At 38.6% G+C, this 19465-nt stretch overlaps 1 protein-coding gene across 1 annotated transcript in view; it reads left to right on the top strand.

The window, feature by feature from the left end:
* Nucleotides 1-988: 988 nt before the first annotated feature.
* Nucleotides 989-19465, top strand: part of LOC139728376 (adenylate cyclase type 2-like) — a gene marked incomplete at its 5' end in the record, with an annotated part of 57257 nt that continues 38780 nt past the window's right edge. Inside the window, 2 exons of the mRNA XM_071639319.1 lie at nt 989-1288; nt 9118-9471. Of these exons, the coding sequence (XP_071495420.1) occupies nt 989-1288; nt 9118-9471 (654 nt within the window). The remainder of the gene's footprint in view (nt 1289-9117; nt 9472-19465) is intronic.

A 19465-nucleotide genomic window follows, 5' to 3' on the forward strand; every position in this document is an offset into this window, starting at 1 on the left:
GCGAGATGGGACAGGATGCGTTTTTTATCTCCCGCCACGCCGTGGCGTGATGCTCGAGGAGGAATCGCAGTGAGCGAGAGGAAGGAAGAGAGTGTTCTGTCACACCAGATGTGCACACTTCTGATGCAAAAGCAAACTTTAATGCTGTGTACCGCTATGTTGGCCTCATGCAGTTAATCTATCCATTCCTGACACTCGCAATTACACGCTCAGAGGAAACGAGATGAACCAGAGGGGTTGTCGCGAAAGGACGTTTGAAGTTTCTGCAGGGTTGTGCTCATACAACTTGAGCTACAGCAGTATATGAAATGCAAGATCTATTTTAGTATAGATTTTTGTGCCATCTGCCATAAAACAAAAATTCATTGAGAATGTAAGAAAGAGAAGCACATTGACATCTACTGTATTCCACAGTTATTTTTATTTTATCACCCAGTGACATTTCAAGGATTGTTCTTTATCACCAACTTTGGACGACGCCCCCAACTACGGTTGTTTTCTTGCCCTCGGGTTAGTCAAACATCGCTGGCTAATTTGTGAATCAGCAATGGTCAAGCGCATTAAGATTATTGCAGCCAGTGACATTTGTTGAATGGAAATACCATAAACTCTTTTGCATGAAGCTCTGTGTAAAGGCATTTGAGAGTTTCAGTGAGGCTTTTGCGAAATAACGGAAGAAACGAAGTGTGCCTTGCTATATATATATATAGGCCTATAGAGGACAGAACAGCTGCCATTCTACCTAGAGATCTTATTTCGGATTGAAATTATAGTGCAGTGCACCTTGTTGCTTCTGAGAAACTTTTACGGAGCCTGTGAATGTCTTGTGTATCTAAGTGATTTAGACTTGTATAGAATTTGTCAGTGTGACAGTTGTGTGTCTCATGGTAATTGAGGATTTTCGAAGCCAGAGGACGTAAGAGACTGTGAACAAAGGCGGTAATTGGAAAACACTACCACTGCTTGATGTGAAATTTACGAACCCCCTTATCTCGGTATTAAAAGAAAGAGCGCCACCATGAAGCAGGAGTACTACCAGATGGGACAGGTCCACGGAGACGTCATCAGCTTCGGCTCCCTCGACGACTTCTTCAGGGAGCGCGGCAACACCATCGACCACGCCGGCTGGTCGCTGCGGCAGCTGCGGGAGAAGTTCCTGGCCATGGAGGTGGAGGTGCTGTACACCAACTACTGCGCCCAGCTGCGGAAGTGGCTCCTCTCCATGTTGTGTCTCATTTCCATAGCGCAGGTCGGAGTTCTGATTGGTCTCACTCTCTTCCACTCAGAGGTAAGTCCAGCAGTCACATCTTTTTGTTCTCTTACTCCATCATTCATGTCTGGGGGGGGGGGGGGATTTGTGGTGCTGAAATTATTATCTTGTCATTTGATTAGCACCGCTGAATTTAACTTTATATCTTTCATTGGAAAAAGATTTCATAGATTTTTTTTTGATGTCATAAACTGCATGCACAAAATCAAAAATACCTTCACAAACATTTGCAGATTGAAGAAAGAAACTGGAACTTTCATCTTCTGAAATGTGTTGCCAATTTGAGAATCAGGTATAGATTTAGTAATAAAGATTTTTTTCGTTTAGATTCTGCAACTAAAAAGAAAAAAAAAACAAACTATATATGAGCCACAGAAGTGTACAAATGTTAGTTAGCACATTATTTACTTTCCCTTATGAAACACTGACAGTGATGAATAACAAATCTTACAAAAAAGAAAGGGCAAGATTCTGTACCAATTAAACCATAGATACATGTATGTCATTCTTGGATTTGATGGGTTGAATTTCTGTCAGCTATTTGCTGCAGACTTTACATTCAAACACACAATGCAGAATGCAGGTGCTGTTTATGCTCATTTTAGGTCTTTCTTCCACCTTATCTTAATCCTTGGTGATATTCCCGGCATTTGCTCCAACTTCAAGACCTCTTGAAGCATCCCTTCGCTCAAGGGTTGCCATTTATCATCTGCTTGTGTAACATCCATCACCATGCATGGGGTACTGTTCTCCCAGGAATACCTAGGAGTGATTTGGCACAGAAACAAGTGGCAATTTCTTTCACTGCAGAATAAAATCTTTAGGCGTGTGTGCTTCCTGCTATCTACAGCTGTACTCCAAATCATGCAACAAAAGTATGAGAGGCTTTATTACTCCTGTCATGAATGCATTTCTTGGGGCATTGGGATCTAATTTCTAGGACACAGGACATGAGGCTGCTTAAAAGTGGGAAATTTTGATGGTAGTAATCAAAGATGGTGGGTTCCTGCTCTTCAATTTCTGTGAAGGTGTGGTCATAGAATTCCTCACTCTCATTTGTCATAACACTTGCCCTTCCCTAATTTTTTCATCTTGTTTGCTGAAGAAAAAAGAACAATACTAGAGAAGCACTCTGAGAGTGCAGATCTCCGCCAAGCAGCTCATTTCCATCGCTGATCTTGTTTTCCAAATGAGATCATTGATTACCACTCATATGTATGCATGCTGAAAATCACCCAATTTCCCAATATAGAAACCTTTTGTGACGTCATCAGCTTCCAGCTGCGCGGCACCTCGCCCGTGTAGAGTATGCACTTCAGGGTGTGTATGCAAACCTCAAAAATGCGCAGCTTGAACTCCTAAGTTCAATTACCCTACCTGCCAAAATATCGAAAATCCTTGATAAAATCCATAAAAATTCCTGGATCACTACCAAAATTTAATAATCTCTTCCTTGTGTCATTCTCAACCTTCTCTATAAATTTCATCCAAATCTGTTTCAACTTTTTGAGTTATTTTGCACACAAACAAACAAGGGTACAAACAAATGCTGATGAAAACATATCCTCCTTCTTTGGACAAGGTAATGAAGGGAAGTGATGGGGGTGTAAAATAATATTATCTAATTGCGACCTGATTAGGATGGCACAGCTTAACTATCACTACCAGCCATACTTGAATAAAATAAAGAAAATAACAAAATTATGAACATTGTGAGATTTTCATTTGGTTGTGTGTAATGTTGTTGCTCTTCTTAGGTTTGTTGTGAGATATTGGCTTTACAGTAAAGTATGGGAGATTGGTTTGTGGAAGCACTCTCCTTCGAACCCCGGAGCCAATGTGTTAGTTATTTAAACAAAGTTGTACCTTAAGGGACACTTTTAGACAAATTGTTCCCAGAGTCTGAGTAGGTAATGTACCATATTTTCCTGATTAAATGAAATAAAAAAGAGAGAGAAAAAAAAAAATACAGAAGAAGGTATGACAAATTTTCTCTGGATCGTAAACAGGAGGAAAATCGGCAAGACGCCCACCGGGCATTCTATCCATATAATGTCAGTTCTTCTACATCTCCTTTAGATCTTTTGCAATTGCATTGTGAATTCCATTCCTCCCTTGAAATCAATTACAATCTACCTGTATGATGCGTGTTTATATGTATTTCCCCTTTGGCCATTTATTCCTTTGCTTGTGGGAACCAGATGTGTCATGTGTTATATCAGTAGGGACGTATCAAATCTTTGAAGTGGGTGGTTAAAACATGCATATACTCTGAGAGAGAGGATTGAGGAAAGGAAAGATGATGACTGACTGATATTAACCAGAAAAAAGAAAAACAGGGAGAAAAATTGAGCCTTACCTTTGGAAAATGATGTAATGTGTTTTTGACTGTTAGCAAGCTTGTAGTGTCTCATATCAATGATATGCAGATAACATTAGAAGTCACAGTGTTGCTTAGTGCACAGTGACAGAGTTTTTCCTTTATTGCATCATGTATTTGTCAACTCCTTGTCTCCTTGTCTAAGATAGCATGTTATCGTAGACCAAGAATGTCTAAAGGAAATCATGTATAATGCATCATAATTGTAATTTGCTTGTAAGTAAGCCTACAGTCACCATTGTTTAGTCAAGGTTTGGATACAAGGGAGCTCTGCTTTATTAGGAACAATCTGAAGATACCGCTTTCAATTTCACTGAAACAGAATTTGCAATCAAAAGTGGGGTAAAACATGGTCATCCATTTGTGCATACAGATACGTACAGTGGGTGCATTCAGTCCCAAATATAGTGAAACATGCCAGAGCAAAGCAGAACCTGTCCCAACCCTAGGTGCGCTCTAGAGTAGACTGTTCTGGCACACTTTGACGCTTAGGATTGAAGTTTGTGCTATTCAAGTGTGTGCTTGTTTTATTGTGTTGTGAAGGCCTATATGTATTGAATATCTTATAGTGTATGGCAGACTCAATTTCAGGACTCTTTCAATTGGGACAGCTACATGATCTTGACATGTTTAGTTTTCCTGAGTGATGTGACCATTAATTTCTTTTCCTAAAATTATGTCCAGGGATACAAGTCTTCATTCCTTTAGATAAGTTTTAGTGAAATTAATGCATATTGTTACAGCATACATGTAAAGCTGCACGTTAGAAATCCAGCCAGTTGTAGGTCTCTCCCAGCACACTTTGAGGTGCTTTTCATGCACTTTGGCATTGCCTGCCAGTAAGGAGCAGCCCCATTATGATGATGGCAGTGCACCACAATGTCAGATTATATTCTACTCTTACTCTTCCACGCCTCTTCATGTTTGACACAAAGTCCATCCTGATACTTTCATACCATCAACACTTACCTCATTGGGGGGGGGGGGGGGGGGGGGAGGGGGAGCAGGGAAGGGGAGGGGAGTGTGCCAAGTGGACTCAAGAATCTCTTAGAATGTGTGCAATTCGTGGACCTCATTGCAATACTTTCCCCCTTATCCCCTCTCACCTGGCTGAGAAAGAAAAAAAAATCATCAACAACAAAAACAACAACGACAACAACAGGGAAGAAGTGATTTTCGTTGCCTTCAATTCATGCTGGACTGCACTAAAAGCTGGACTGCTGACGGCGCATCCTTGGATTGCAATCGCAGATTAAATTCTCAGAGAGACACTTATCCCTTGGGATATATTCTTCTCTGTTTTGTTGCATTTTTTTTTGGGGGGGGGGGGTTTGTTTGTTTGTGGCAACTGGTTGTATTCATCTTCCAACCTGGCTACTAGGAGGTAGCAAATGAAATAAGTATTAACTCTTGCAAAGAGAAAATAATGCAATAGATATTTGGTATACATTTTTTCATACTGGCAGAAGAGCAATAAACCATGGTAATATGCTCTTGTGATGGTTTTTATCTTTATATATTTCGTGATGACCTCAGAAAGAGCAAGATGTAGCCAGTTACAAATGTGACTTGCCGTCACAAATGTCTGATGAATCGCTGAACATTTTGTAGACTCCAAACTTACTTTTAACTTCTCCTGCCATTTCTATATACCTCCTACAGAAATATTACAAATGTCATCCAGAAGATGAAAACAGAATTTCAGTAAAAATTGGCTTTGACATCCATATAAAGTCAAGGATGAAGGAGGTTAGACATTCATATATGCAATAGATCAATTCAAAATGCCAGAGTAAGACATTTCATAAAACTTCATAAAATTTTGAATTTCCAAACATTTCTACGCTTTAATATTTGCACAAGAAGTAGTTCAGATATCAAGCTCTTGATCTTTTGAAGAGATATGAAATGTCTTATTTTTCAGTCAAATCTCCTCATATTGCAGTTTTCTTATCTTTAATGTCTGTGGCCTTGTCAATCTTTCATGGTCGATCGCTCGCTCACAAAATGTTTGCAGACTGCTTCATGACTCGTCAAATACACTGCCTGCAATAAGTGGTTATTATCATCCAAAAAGAGACCTACTTTAGACATAGCAAAATTGTATGTGTACATGTAGGTTTGGTGCATTTAGGATGCATCATAGTACATCTATGCGAGCGAGTCAGCTAGGACATGATATGCCAAGGAGCTTATGAACAACCAGTATTGCTCTTTTGTCTTAAAAGGTGTGTATAGTTCTGGTCGAGGTGAAGATTTAGCTTTTAACGTTTTGCGAGATATTCAGAAACCAAAGAGCATGCAACTCTAAGGAGTATCAAAAGTTTATTTGATGAAAATCGGTTTTGAAATGGCTGAGATATCCATAAACAAGGTGAAACAAAGAGATCCTAATAAAAGGCGTGGCCCGTCGCCTTTTATTATTATCACTTTTTGAATATCTCAGCCATTTGAAAACCAATTTTCATCAAATAAACGTTGAGTCCTTCTTAAAATTACATGCTCTTTCATATTTCAGAAGAGGTTTCTCATTATCTTACTTAGGAATGTTCAAAACATGAATCCCCACCTCAACCAGTACTATACAGTCCCTTTAATACTGATGAAATAAATGTATGGTATGCAAAAGTTTACATGAAACTTACAAGGGGCCAAGATTAAGTCATCAAGTCCTAGAAAGCATCTGGTGTGGTGCTGTATGATATACACGTAAGCTTGATTTCTCATTGTTAGTATTTCGTTAGATAGAGTAAAATATTTTCTTTCATATCAACCCTTTGCCCTTTGTAATCACTTATTTCAGTTGCAGATATTTTAAAAACTCTCTCCTTTGTCAATGTATGAATCTGGAATTGGCGACATGTATTTGAAATTTGGAGCTCCTAATTGTTGTGTAATTAACCATTCTTATAAACAATTTCTTTGTGATTTTGTGCAGATTTGATAAGCTTTATCAGTTTCAGTTAATCTTTCTCAAATATGAAATATGCAATGGAATTCAGAGTTGCCAATTTAGTGATGAAATAAGTAATGATTTCTGCAGCAAAGTTCCCTCAGAATTTGATAATCTTAACCCGTTGAAGAAAAATTTGGAGTACTACTCAGGTAGGTGTCTATGAGAAAGATGTGTCATAGCAAAATAAGCTCGTCCTCAAAGGGTCAATGTACAGTGATTATCTGTGCTGTCAGTCTGACAACACAAAACATTCACAATTGTAGATATCAGCCAAAAAAGAAAAGAAAAAAAAAAGGGGGGGGGGGACAATAAGTGGGAGCACAAAGCAATTTGAGACTAAAATGGAACTTGCAGAGCAGATGCTCACAATGTCTTTCTGCCGTCGATAGATTCTCAATGCAAAAAAAGAGGTGAGAAGAATGGCAGGGTGAGAACAACGCACTCCACAGATTTTTGCATCGTGCAAGACTAGAGGGACTCGTAGAGAGTTCACCCTGGATATAAACTCTGACATTTGTGAGAAGGTGCTCTCTTGTCTCCCGCTATTGTAATGAGATTGGCAGTTTAAGTGGAGGGAAAACCCTTCTGCCTGTTCGCAAGGTGGTACTTTCCATTATCAGTAACACCTTCTGGAGTGATAGTTCCACTTTTCTTTTTCCTTCAAGGCAGTTTCTCCCACACAGTGAGGTATCCTGATTTAAATGGAATGCTTTTGTTTCCATGAGGATGAATATTATCATTATTGATACTATTAATTTAGAAGTAATTTGTTGTTGTTGTAATGAGACATTTTTTTGTTTGTTTTTGTTTTTTGGTAAGGCATGACAAATGAATCTGTAGGAATCAGTCTATGTAGAAATTAAAAGGTGATATAGTATTCAAATTGTGATAAGAGTAAAAAATTGATTCATTTATATTACCACTTTGATTTTGTTTAAGGTGAGAGAGTGAAAGAGAGAGAGAGGGGAGAGAGGGAGAGATAGAAAAAAGGACTTTGGACATGTTTTGTCTGCTAGAGCTGCACGTGCACACTGATGTCATATGTGATAGCTACAGTTGTATTAAGGCACCTAATTTGTTGTTTTGGAAACATTCATGTGGTTGTTGTTTTTTGCACACATTTAATCTCAGTGCAGCTAAAATTATCTTGTTAGTGTAAAGTTGTTTTTGTATGTTTAAAAAACAACACTTCTCATTGATGTCACAATAGCCGCATTCGCACGTACAAAATAGCTGGATGACGATCGCGCTCCATATCTTGAGATTATTTGCAAGTGTTCACATGCTCAGAAATAGCGGGATAGCGATTGCGCTCCAAATCTTGAGATGTTTTGTAAGCATTCATGATAGCCAGCTAGTTGCTGATTGATAAATTGATAAATCTATTGTTTTTGCACTTCACAGTGGTGTGATGCGCACACTGTTCTGATGTGTGCTTTGAATGATGGGATATAACATCTCAAGCTTATTTGCTCAAGCGTTCACACCATTACCGCGGGCCAAATTAGCACTCTAAGTCAGATATAAGAGCAAAATGTCTTGGGTCTAGCATCTTGCTGCTGATCGCGCTGCTTTGTGGGTTCTCTGTGTCCACACGTGAAGGAAAAAAACAAGCTTGCGATCGCGATGCAAATCTCAAGCTTTGTATCTCGCTAATTTGTGTACAATTTAATCTCCCTATTTTCATGTGATGATAAAATTTCTTTTAAAACTTTACTTAATTAAAGTCCTTGTGCATCTGAATGTGTTTTATGACAATTGGATATGTACATGTATACTGCATATGGCATTCTTATGAAACAGAGATCATAAAATTGATGAGTTAATGCTCCCTTGACATATGCTTTTAGCTATCTTTGGAGGGTATCAGAATTTATATCCAGGAAATTAGTCACCAGAGGCAAAAGATATCTGTAGAGCAGGATTGTCTCCAGAAAGCATAACAATATTTCCTTGAGACCAATAATTGGTCTGCATCCTAGTGCAATATATCTTCAGACACTGGTCGATGAGATATGTTACAAACAATGATACAATTTTGTAAGTGTCCTCGGGATAGTAATCCTGTATGTTTGTACATTTGTATGTGTGGATATATGTGTGTGTGTGTATATATACTGTAAAACAATATTTTCGCGAATTGGAGCGGACAGCTGTTATCGCGGCATGAAATTTTCGTGAGTTGCCTCTAACATTCAATGCATATAGTGCAGACAAGAACTTTTGCGTGCGTATCTTGGCTCTCGTGAAATTCGTGAAATTAAAATGCACACGAACACTCCTCGTTTTACAGTGCATTTTTCCGTACATGTTTGCCTATTTAAGGACATGAGAGCATGATATTGTATAGTGTGTACATGCTTACTGAGGTGAAACCATACTAACCCAAACTAGACAAGAGGAAATAGTAAAGGTATAAAAACCAGTCTGTGTGATTGTTTTCTTGTTGCATTAAGAAGATGACTGTTGCAATGAAAATGGTTTCCTTCTCTTTCCTACGTTTAAATGCAGACGTTTGACCAGGTCCTGCCCCAAGCGGCCACGCTGATCGGCGCGGCCTTCTTGCTGACCTGTCTCCTAGCCCTCTCCTGCCTTGACTTCATCGTCCCCCGCTTCTCGTGCCACCTCTCCCTGGTCATCTGGCTCATCCTCCTCTCGTCCACCTACACCGTCCAGGCACTGACCTGGGTCCGCTCGGCCACCGACGGGGTGGGGCTGGTGCTCTTCACCACTCTGGCCGTCTACGCGATGATGCCCCTCTCTCACGTGACGGCGGTCATCCTTGGCTCCCTCACCTGTCTGCCCCACGTCATCCTGACCGGTATCCCCAGGAACCAGGAGGAGCCGGTGGAGAAACTCTTGGTGGTAAGTCTTGAGATGCCCAGAGCAGAGCATCAACGTTGTTTCCAATTCATGACATTCTTTCGTTGAGATGTTTTTATTGCAACTGATTGGCAAATTGCCCTACATCATCGTATATAACACTGATCAATTCAGTGCTTATTTACGTCGTTGTAGGGCAATCAGTTGGAATAAAACATCTCTACGGAAGAATCATGAATAATTTTTCAGTACCAGCTGCATGCTATAAGGATTAGAACCAGTACTGTATACGCCGTTATTTTCGCGTACAGATATTTTCGCGAATGATGAGGTCATAGACATTTTTGCGAGGTGTTGTTTTCACGAATCGACACCGACGCTTACGTTAATGCTCTATCAACAAAGCGCATGGAGACAATTTCGCGTGTTGTTAAATTCCTGATCCAACTGCAATTTGCGAAATTCGCAAAAATTAAACCCTCGCGAAAATAACGGCGTATACAGTACTTGCTATCAGGCGGAAGCTCAGAGGTCTAGTAGAGATGATGCCTGTCTGGTGATCAGGAGGTCGTATGTTTGAATCCTGCTTGAGTATCTATGCCCATGATTTCTTTTATCATGACTACTACTAAAACACTGATCAATTCAGTGCTTATTTATGTTGATGTAGGGCAATTTGTCAATCAGTTGCATTCGACTTTGTTTTTGTGTTTGTTTTCTCTGGTTGTCTTTGGCTTGTACACTTTAGCCCAAATTGACAAAGGTAGTTTAAATCAAATCCATGGTTTAAATTTGTCCCAAGGGCTAATAATGCAAGCACAAAATAGGCATACCTTTCACATGCACATATCAGCACGTTTTAGTTATTGGATGTCTCTTGGCGTAAGTTTGTGATTTGAAACGCACATTAATGCAGAGGAAATTTGCATAATCTACAAACTAAATCTAAAACTAAAATACGTACATTTATGAATTTGGGCCTTAGTGACGGGCATGTGTCGTGATGAGGTGATCAGAGATTGTCGGAAGTTGTGTGCACTCAGTTGCATGTATGGCCATTCCATCGTCATATTCATGAAATTTGACATTTATGTATCACAAGCAGTCGTAACAGAATTAGCGGGACATACATACTTTATCAGTGAAAATAAGAAAAATGCCACAACAATGGCCTATCAGAACTAGACAGGCAAGAAAGCTGTAACTTCAGGGGAATGATTGGTTGTAGGATTGCAGCAACTGTTTGCAGACTCACCATTAAAAAACAAAAACAAAAAACAAACAAACAGATTGAATCACTGTCAAATGACCATTGTTCATGCTAAGAGGGCTTCTGATATTAGACATAGGTTTTTATATTAGTCTAGACCTTATCAAAAGTAAAATCTAAACTTTGACACTTTTTCGCAAAAAATGGAGTAGCAATCAAGGGAAGTAGTAAGAAGTTCAGTAGGTAACAATTCCAAACAGCAGAATTATGCCGAAAGTAAGCATCACAACTAGCGACCATGACCCAGCCAGGCACCATGCTAACCTGCAGTGTGTCAGCCAATATCCAATAATCATTTAATTAATTAATATCAGATGACCCCCCTATGGCAGCTGAATAGTATTACTTATCGTTTGTCCCTTGAATTGTCATCGCATCATAATTGGTCAGACATATGATTTGTGTACTGTTGAGTACACACAGCAATACATTAGTGGCTGAGATTTTGAGGTCACTGTGTACAGACACTATAGAATTAAATTTACTCAATCAATGTGGGGAAAAAACAAACAGAAGTGGCTCCATTTAACTGGGATGGGTTTAGAAATCAAACCTTCCTCCGATGTTAGCAGGGCTTTAACCCTTTAGCAACTGAAGATTCCATATATATAATTGGCCAATTGTTCCTTGGAAGGTACAGCTATATCATTCTCATTTTGACAACTTTCAAAATTTTGTAAAACAACTCACAACCTGTTTGTTTCAGTCTATCATAACAATGTACGTTATGTTTATATAAAAGCCAGTGAAGACCTTACCAAAAGAATTGTGTGTCACAGAAGTGATTCTGACATACTTAGATGATCTTTGACCTCCTTCAAATTACATACTTATATATTCTATATGAAAACAAAAATGGTGGTTGTAAGGCATAAAACTATGAGATAGCAGACAGGTGGTTTCGGGCATTTTCATTAAGGAGTAATAAGAGGGATGGTTTCGGGTAGTTCAGTGACTAACAGGTTAAGTAGGCCATCTGCAAGTCCCCTATGTTGAACCAAGCACCAACTTTTATGATACGTATACAGTGAGACATTAAAAGTGAGCAAGAAACAAGCCCTATAGCATAAATGTTTTTTTTTTAAATTTATTTATTTAGTTTTATAGAGATCTTAACAAATAACAAAAGCAATTGCAAGCATCATCTATGAAGCTCTCGATTGTATTGATTACTGCAGTGGAGAGATGGGGGGGGGGCGTATTTGTATACACATGCATACAGGCACATACTAACAGAGCTACACAGACAATAAACATGAACACATTTAGGAGCAAATAGCTATTCCTCTGTCAGTTTGCTAGCCTAGATGATCGAGACCTGCACCACCACGTTGATCAGCCCATCACTCACCAGAGAAGATGCCTGCGTGATACTGGTGCAGCAGTTTTTAAATAACACAAAGTGGATCTTGATTAAGGTCATTGACTCTATTATGACATCACTCATGCCATTGAGCTCTAGCTGACGTGAAACATGCAAAAATTGAGAGCCATTCAAAGCAGGTGATCTTTATTAGGATTTCATTCATTATTCCATCCCTCCATCATTTCAGTTTTACATTTGTCTGACTCCTCCAGTTCCAAGATTGATACTGAAACAGCACCTTTTGAAAAGTTATGTGTCTAATAGTTGCAACAGTGAGGAAAAAAGTATGTACATTGTATGAATGATGATTTTGCTTGTCCAGTAATCCACTTTAATTGTGTTGTATTTTCTGTAGAAAACTTGTATGACTTTGGAGCCTGTATAAGAGAAAGAAAAGTATGTTGGCAATTGGGGTTTCATTCTGAGGATAATTATGTTCATGACAGTGATTGGGAATGGTCATTAGCAATCATTTATCATCAACACACTCAGATCTAATTGAACTCAGTGTGACTTTTATGTAAACTTCCACTAGTGCTTTGTAGGGTACCCTATTGAGACAATGAACATTGTTCTCTGCTCTTTAGTTGTTTTGATCATTATGAATGGGATGTCTCATCAGGGAAGAATCCCACCTCGTGTCTGGTTACATCCAACCGCAGCAGGCAGCGCCTCCATTTTCACTGGCTCGGAATTGTGTAACAGGAGGTGGTCAGCTCGTGGCAAATGGGTTTTGCGCTCCAAAGTGGGTTGAGCGAAGATGGCAAGATCAACAGGTGACGTACTCATTATGGTCCCATTTCTCTCAGCTTTAGCGCGATGTGATTACGCTGAGAGGAGGAAGAAGAGTGCAGAGACTTGAAACTCTTTTCATCTTAAACCCTCCTCTCCCGCCGCTGTGGCCGCTGGTAGCTTATTTCCTGCAGAGGATGGATGGAAGACTGGGTGGCACGGGAGGTGTCGATGCCCCCAGGGGGACTGGGGCATGGAGAGCAGACATTTAATCATGCTGTCTCAATTGGGATTACAGGGCTGAAGTGAAAAGGAAACAACTGTGGGCCCCCTCCGGCAAAAGTTGGAAACACGCCGCGAAGGCCCATTAGTGGGTATACTGAATGCATTGATGTCGGATGAGATGGAGCGAGTGAGAGTGGCGAGTGCGGATGTCTCTTGAAATGTGTGCTCCACTGGATCTGCACGAAAGGAGACAACTTAAAGTCTATCAAATCATTTTGCGTCTTGAGTTTTGACTTGACATGATAGTTTGCGCAACCATGTGATAGAGTTGCAGAGGAGTGATGGAGTTACAACCTTACAGCACCTTTCACTTTCCAGAAATGGGAATTGTGCAGTGCCAACATTTGAGTCTTCTTCTATGAGACTTTCTGTCACATTTTCAATGTTGCTTCATTTGGTTCTTAATGTATGAATTCACTTTTTAGGAGAAATTACCGGACCCTGATGTTTTTCTCACCGAATGGGACTTTGGACGTAACTGCTTCCTTTGCCAAACTGGGACTCTTTTGTAATGTTATGGTGCTTTAAGATAGTCCAGTTTAAAAATCTAACATGAAAATTTCCAACATGCAACTCTATATTTGCACCCCATATAACTAGTAAAAAGAAATATTGAGAACATGTTTGCCCAGTTTAAGTAGACATTTTATTCTGCAACTTTGCTGTAATTATTTCTAAGAGGGGGGTCAAAAAAATACAAAGTAGGTGTTGATTTGCAAACTAATTGTATGACTACACACCACCTGTATTCGGTGGCCACGTACTTGATCTGGCCGTCTGGTGTTCCAATGTACGGTGAGCCATGGGCTAAATGCACAGTACTTTTTGTTTTTCAGTAATCCTGTGTGATGGCAAATTGGCAATGCTTGCGTGCCCAGCAATTTCTTTTCTTCTCTTAAGTGGCGTGACATACTTGGATTTCACTCTCTTGCTGAGTTTAACTTGTGACCTTTGGTGAACTGCAGGGAATTAGTAGTGTTTGTCATTCTTCCACCATTACATGTACGTGCCTAGACTTTTTCATCCTACACTGAGAGGCAAGGTGAAGTGGCTTTTTTAGCATGCATGGGTTGCATAACTCTCTTTGACCTTCATCTATACCTTTCCGAGGGAGCGGAGTATCTTGCCCCTAAGTGAAAGGGGTAAGGCTGTGATTTCATCGCAAAGTGTTTTGTGAAGACTTTTAGTATACCAGTAATTTGACTGAGAGCATCAAGTGTGCTGATACAATTTGACAAGTAAATCGTGCCCTTACAACTCATTTCTTCATTCTGCATTATATCTGTCTGAAGTTGTACCTCATTTCCTTCTCTTCACTTTCCCCTGTCCTCTGAAGTGGCCAAACATTAGGGGACTCATGATAGTGGTATGGACTCTACGAGGAATGTGCAGCATTGTTATTATTGCCATTAGTTCAAGAGAGACTTGAACCGTGGACTTATTGCATCTGAGGCTGCCAAATTACCAGTGTGCCATTCTTGTTCACATCAAAATTTTAGCCTTATTTTTATTGTCTTTTGTACATTGAATTTTGTCTGTTTTTTTCCATCTGTTGATGTCATAAAGTGCGTATGTAGATTAAAACTTTTTAAAGGATTGTTTCTAATGTCCAAACAACTTCTGATTAACTTATTAAATACCTTTGTTTTATTTACATATTTTCATTATACATAATGGCTATCTATTTTAATTTTTTTTATAATTCTTATGAGTGCTAGTTTGAGAAACTTTTTCTTGAAACAAGCTTTTAGTAACAAATTACAGTGAGAGCTTTTATGTCCGATTCCCCCTTATTTCTGGGCATCTTTGACATTTTGTGGCCAGAATAGGCGCAGGGTGTTCGCCTCACGTTTCCACTCCTGTTGAGCTTGAGGCATGAATGGTATCCTCAAGTCACGAGCTCTTCCTAGGTATCTATCCCTTCTCTTTACTTCACCTGGATTGCCTTCCTCTCTGTGTGTGTTTTTCCCCCACCTTCTCTCGCTCTTTCTCTCTCTCTTTCGTCACTCGGCTCTCCAATCCAGTAACCCATGCCCATACATGCATAATGCAAGTGAACAGTAATGTTCAATCAGACGCTAACGACTTTAGTGCACTCAGTCAGCATGAAATCAAATGAGAGGCAGAGTATCAGAGTCCACTTCACCACCCATCCCCCATCCCCCATCCCCCACCCCCACCATCCTCCCATCAATCCCAGTGATTGCATCACCTGGGTTTGGCAGTCTTCTAGGGTCATTGACTTCCAGGAATGCTTCAGCAAACCTGTTAAAGGGATAGTACAGTATTGGTGGAGATGAGAATTGGGCTCTAAATTTTTTGCGAGATATTACCAAGAAGACACTTATGATATAGTACAGAGCATACCATTTTAAGAGGAATTCAAAGTTTATTTGATGAAAATCGAGTTTGGAATATCTGAAACATCCAAAAACAAAGTAAAACAAAGCGATCGTAATAAAGTGTGGGTCCCACACTTTAATACAATCGCTCTTTTTTGGATATCTCAGCCATTTCAAAACCAATTTTCATCAAATAAACGTTGAATTCCTCATAGAATTACATGCCCTTCCATATTTCATAAGAAGTTTCTCATGATCTCAACAAAAAATGTTAGAAACCTGAAATTAGGTCTCAACTAGAACTGTACGATCCCTTTAAAGGCATAATCTACCTTTTGCAGATGAAACAAAAACCCAGCGTTAGTGCTTTAAAATAGTTCTTAAATGTGAGTTCGGGATAGAAACAACCACTGTAAAAATTTGAAGCTGTATAATCGATGTTAAGTATTGTTAAATACACAAAATGTGAACAATGATCATAATGAAAATGTTTCCAGACTAAACCGTGTACAGTTATGGTTTATTTAGAAAAATACTGATATCTCCTTATATTTTAGGTTTTATTGTGAAAATTTTATATGGTAGGATGTTTTGTGATACAACAGACCTACACATATGCATCACATGTGATATCTTGAACATTTTTGAAATCACTGTTCCTAAAGGTAAACAGGACGTTTAAAGTCTTAAAGGTAGCCTTCCATTCCCCTATGTCCTTCACATGCAAGCACAAGAAATCTGCTCCTATAGATTTAATATGTGCATTGTGTTTATTCTATGTATATTTACTATCTTGTACGTATTTTATAGTAATCATGCTCATTCTTGTAAAATGGCGATCCGCAATTTAGCCTGCAGGCTGCAATAGATATCAATCAATGAAATATGCTTTTCAATTCAATTTGGTTCCATTTTATTGCCAAATGTGTAATAATTTGATGTATACACAAGAGATAATTTGATCACTTTGATAAAGACAAAGTGATAGCATTCACAATTTCTTCTAACATATTGTAGGCCCTATGTCTTCTCTGAATGGAGAACATTTGCACACATTTGTTAAACAAGATTTTCTATGGTGAATAAGTATAAACAGAAGTCATAAATTTCAAGGTTATGCTCCCTGGTAATCCTGCGTAGTATGTACGTAGAATACCAGTCTTGAACTCTTCATTCAGGTAACATTATTTATAAATTCCCATTATGCAACCTACCATGATAAGTGGATTGAAATGAATTTGATTAGTACCATGCGCGTGCACTTAATGAGATCAAATCAATAATGAATCAAACGTAAATTAACACTGACTTCTGTTAAGTGCCTGACTAATGACATTGCTGCATGCTTACAACATTCATTTTTTTTTTACAAGTTTTGGCATGATTAAGTTTTGAGAAAGAAATCCAAAAATGATGATGACAATGATAATGATAATTAAAAGCCTGCACACAAAGATATACACATTCACATATAATCATATTATATATGTACCTGTGTCAAGATGGATAGATAGATAGATAGATAGATTGGTATGTAGATAGATAGATAGATAGATAGATAGATAGATAGATAGATAGATAGATAGATAAATAGATAGATAGATAGATAGATAGATAAATAGATAGATAGATAGATAGATAGTAGATATAGATGTATAGATATAGATACTATTGTAGATAGATAGATAGATAGATAGATAGATAGAATGATAGACATTAATTGCCAAGCAGGGAGGCTATTTTGATTTCAATTTTTGCTAGAACGTAAATGAAGTAAGATAAATAAATCTAAGTTCTTATTTACAAGCCATTTGCAATTTTTGTACCAAATGGTGTGGAAATATTTGGCTGAATATATGGTAAGAGTCCATGATGTGTGGAATGTTTTATGCTCTGAAAATTTAATCTACAGTAGATATATGTGAATCAGGACTACAAACAGTGTATTCCCCCTTCATATTTTGTCTTATCGAAAATAACTCTTTTCTGTTTTGCGGTGTTGTAATACCTCAGCTACCTCAGAACAAGTATTCTTTTTTTTTTCTTTTTTCTTTTTTACTTTGTAATGTCTGGCAACACTTCCCCACTTCACATCATCCAAGTGAAAAGCAATACACCCAAAATGTCAGCTTAGCTCTACCATCGATCCATGATATCGGTATGGTTTTGCAGCACAGCGCGCGGTAATTGAATAACAAAAGGTGATTTGATTTTTAAGTGGTTTTATTGAATGACATGCGTCACTGCAGGGTAGGGTTGGGTTAGGTTGGTGGATGGGGGGGGGGGGGGGGGGAGGGAGGGAAGGTACTAAACTTGTGGTCAAATTCATTCAAAGGAAGTGATAACAGCCCAGATTGGAGTAGTAGGAGATGCCTCTAATCATTTGAAAACAACCAAATCAGACAAATTGTTTCTTGCATCTATGAATCTGATGTGACATAAAGCAGAGACTGGAGACTTTGAAATGCCGTTGCTATATTTCCAAACAATCAAGCCTATCCTGTGTTAATTTTACAGGATTCAATAATTCATGGGCTTTTTTTCCCCCCTTCTTTGGCATGTTTTACTTCATCGCCATTTCTGAATACATCCTAGAAGCTTTAATGAAACCAAGTTGGGATCTGTGTGAGAACCCCCAAGAATATCCCACAGTGATTATGGCAATGATATCACAGAGTAACAATCATTGTGTGTAGGTGTAGTGACAGTTCAAGTTAAGTCATGAATCCGAGACTTGTTCTTTTGCATCAATGCCAAAATATCATTTTTAACATGAAGACAAGCTAGAAGGTCCAACATGTGGTTATCATTAGCTTTGTATTGCTACCCCTTTATTTGAGAATTGCTCAAAAGGGAACATGCTTTAATAAACCTTTTTGTGACTTATGGCGACATTATTGTACACAGTATTCATAACATTTTAAATGGTTATAAGGGGATAAAGTTAGTAGAAGGCAGTGCGTCAAATACTACAAAGTGTGTGTGTGTGTTTTTGTATCGTATGTGTTTGTGAGTGTGACTGTGTATGCCAGTTACTTTCTTTTGATAGGCTACTGTAAAAGTGGATATCTTCATGAGTAATTTTATGTACTCATCAGGGTGAGATGAACTTTGTGTGTTTTTATTTCTGTGGAATCAATGTGTTTATTATTGGAACATATAACATGCAAAAATACTCATGTGTCTTTATTTTCGTGCTGGTTTCTGGTGGCGTGAAATGCACAAATATTTCAACTTTTACAGTGCATCCCCAGTGGAAGTGTAATTAATTGTTTGTCTTCTACAAGATGAAAAATCATGAATATTTCTTAAGCCGTCATGAAGTGAAGAATAGCTTAGTCACATGATCACTTCACAAGATGAAACATGCCTGATTTCCTGTGCACTGTGGTTATCAATTTCAATTTTTGGGGCCGATAATTCAATCCAAGTGGTTCTGCACTGACTTAATGAGAAGCATGCAGATCATCGGCTTGTTAGATCATTCTGCATACGCATATAAGCCTCTTTGATAAAGCATGTGACTCATTTCCTAGCTTTGTGTTGTGTTATGGTTTTTTTTTCCTTCCGAGGATGACAATGTTTAATGTTCACATTGCCATACATTTGATTAGTTTGTATGCATCCTGTGTAGTTGCGTAAAGACATCTCATCATGTGCAATGTTCACCAAGATATCACATGATCTTATAGTGGGTTGATATGCGTTGCATGATGTTCGAGCTATTCAAAATGAAAAACACTCCCCCTCCCTACCCCCATAGGTATCCCTACTGTCTATTCCCAAGTTAGTTACTGGAGGCCATTGCACATACATTGTATGTGGGCAGAAAATGAAAAGGTTGCTTACACCATTGCTTTGGAGAGGGCAAAAAAACTTTTTGTTTAACTGCATATGGTTTGTGGCACATGCTGAGGCACTATATTTCTTTTTTTCTTGCTCTGATGAAACATGAGTAGAGTTTTAGAATGGAGGCAACAGTGTTACTCTGTTCTTGTATCTTTGTCTTTAGCACATACATTGATTAGCATCTGTGTTTAC

Source organism: Diadema antillarum, unplaced genomic scaffold (genome assembly GCF_040938485.1).
Source record: "Diadema antillarum isolate AM-2024a unplaced genomic scaffold, OU_Dant_1.0 seq00000177_RagTag, whole genome shotgun sequence".
NCBI lineage: Eukaryota > Metazoa > Echinodermata > Echinoidea > Diadematoida > Diadematidae > Diadema > Diadema antillarum.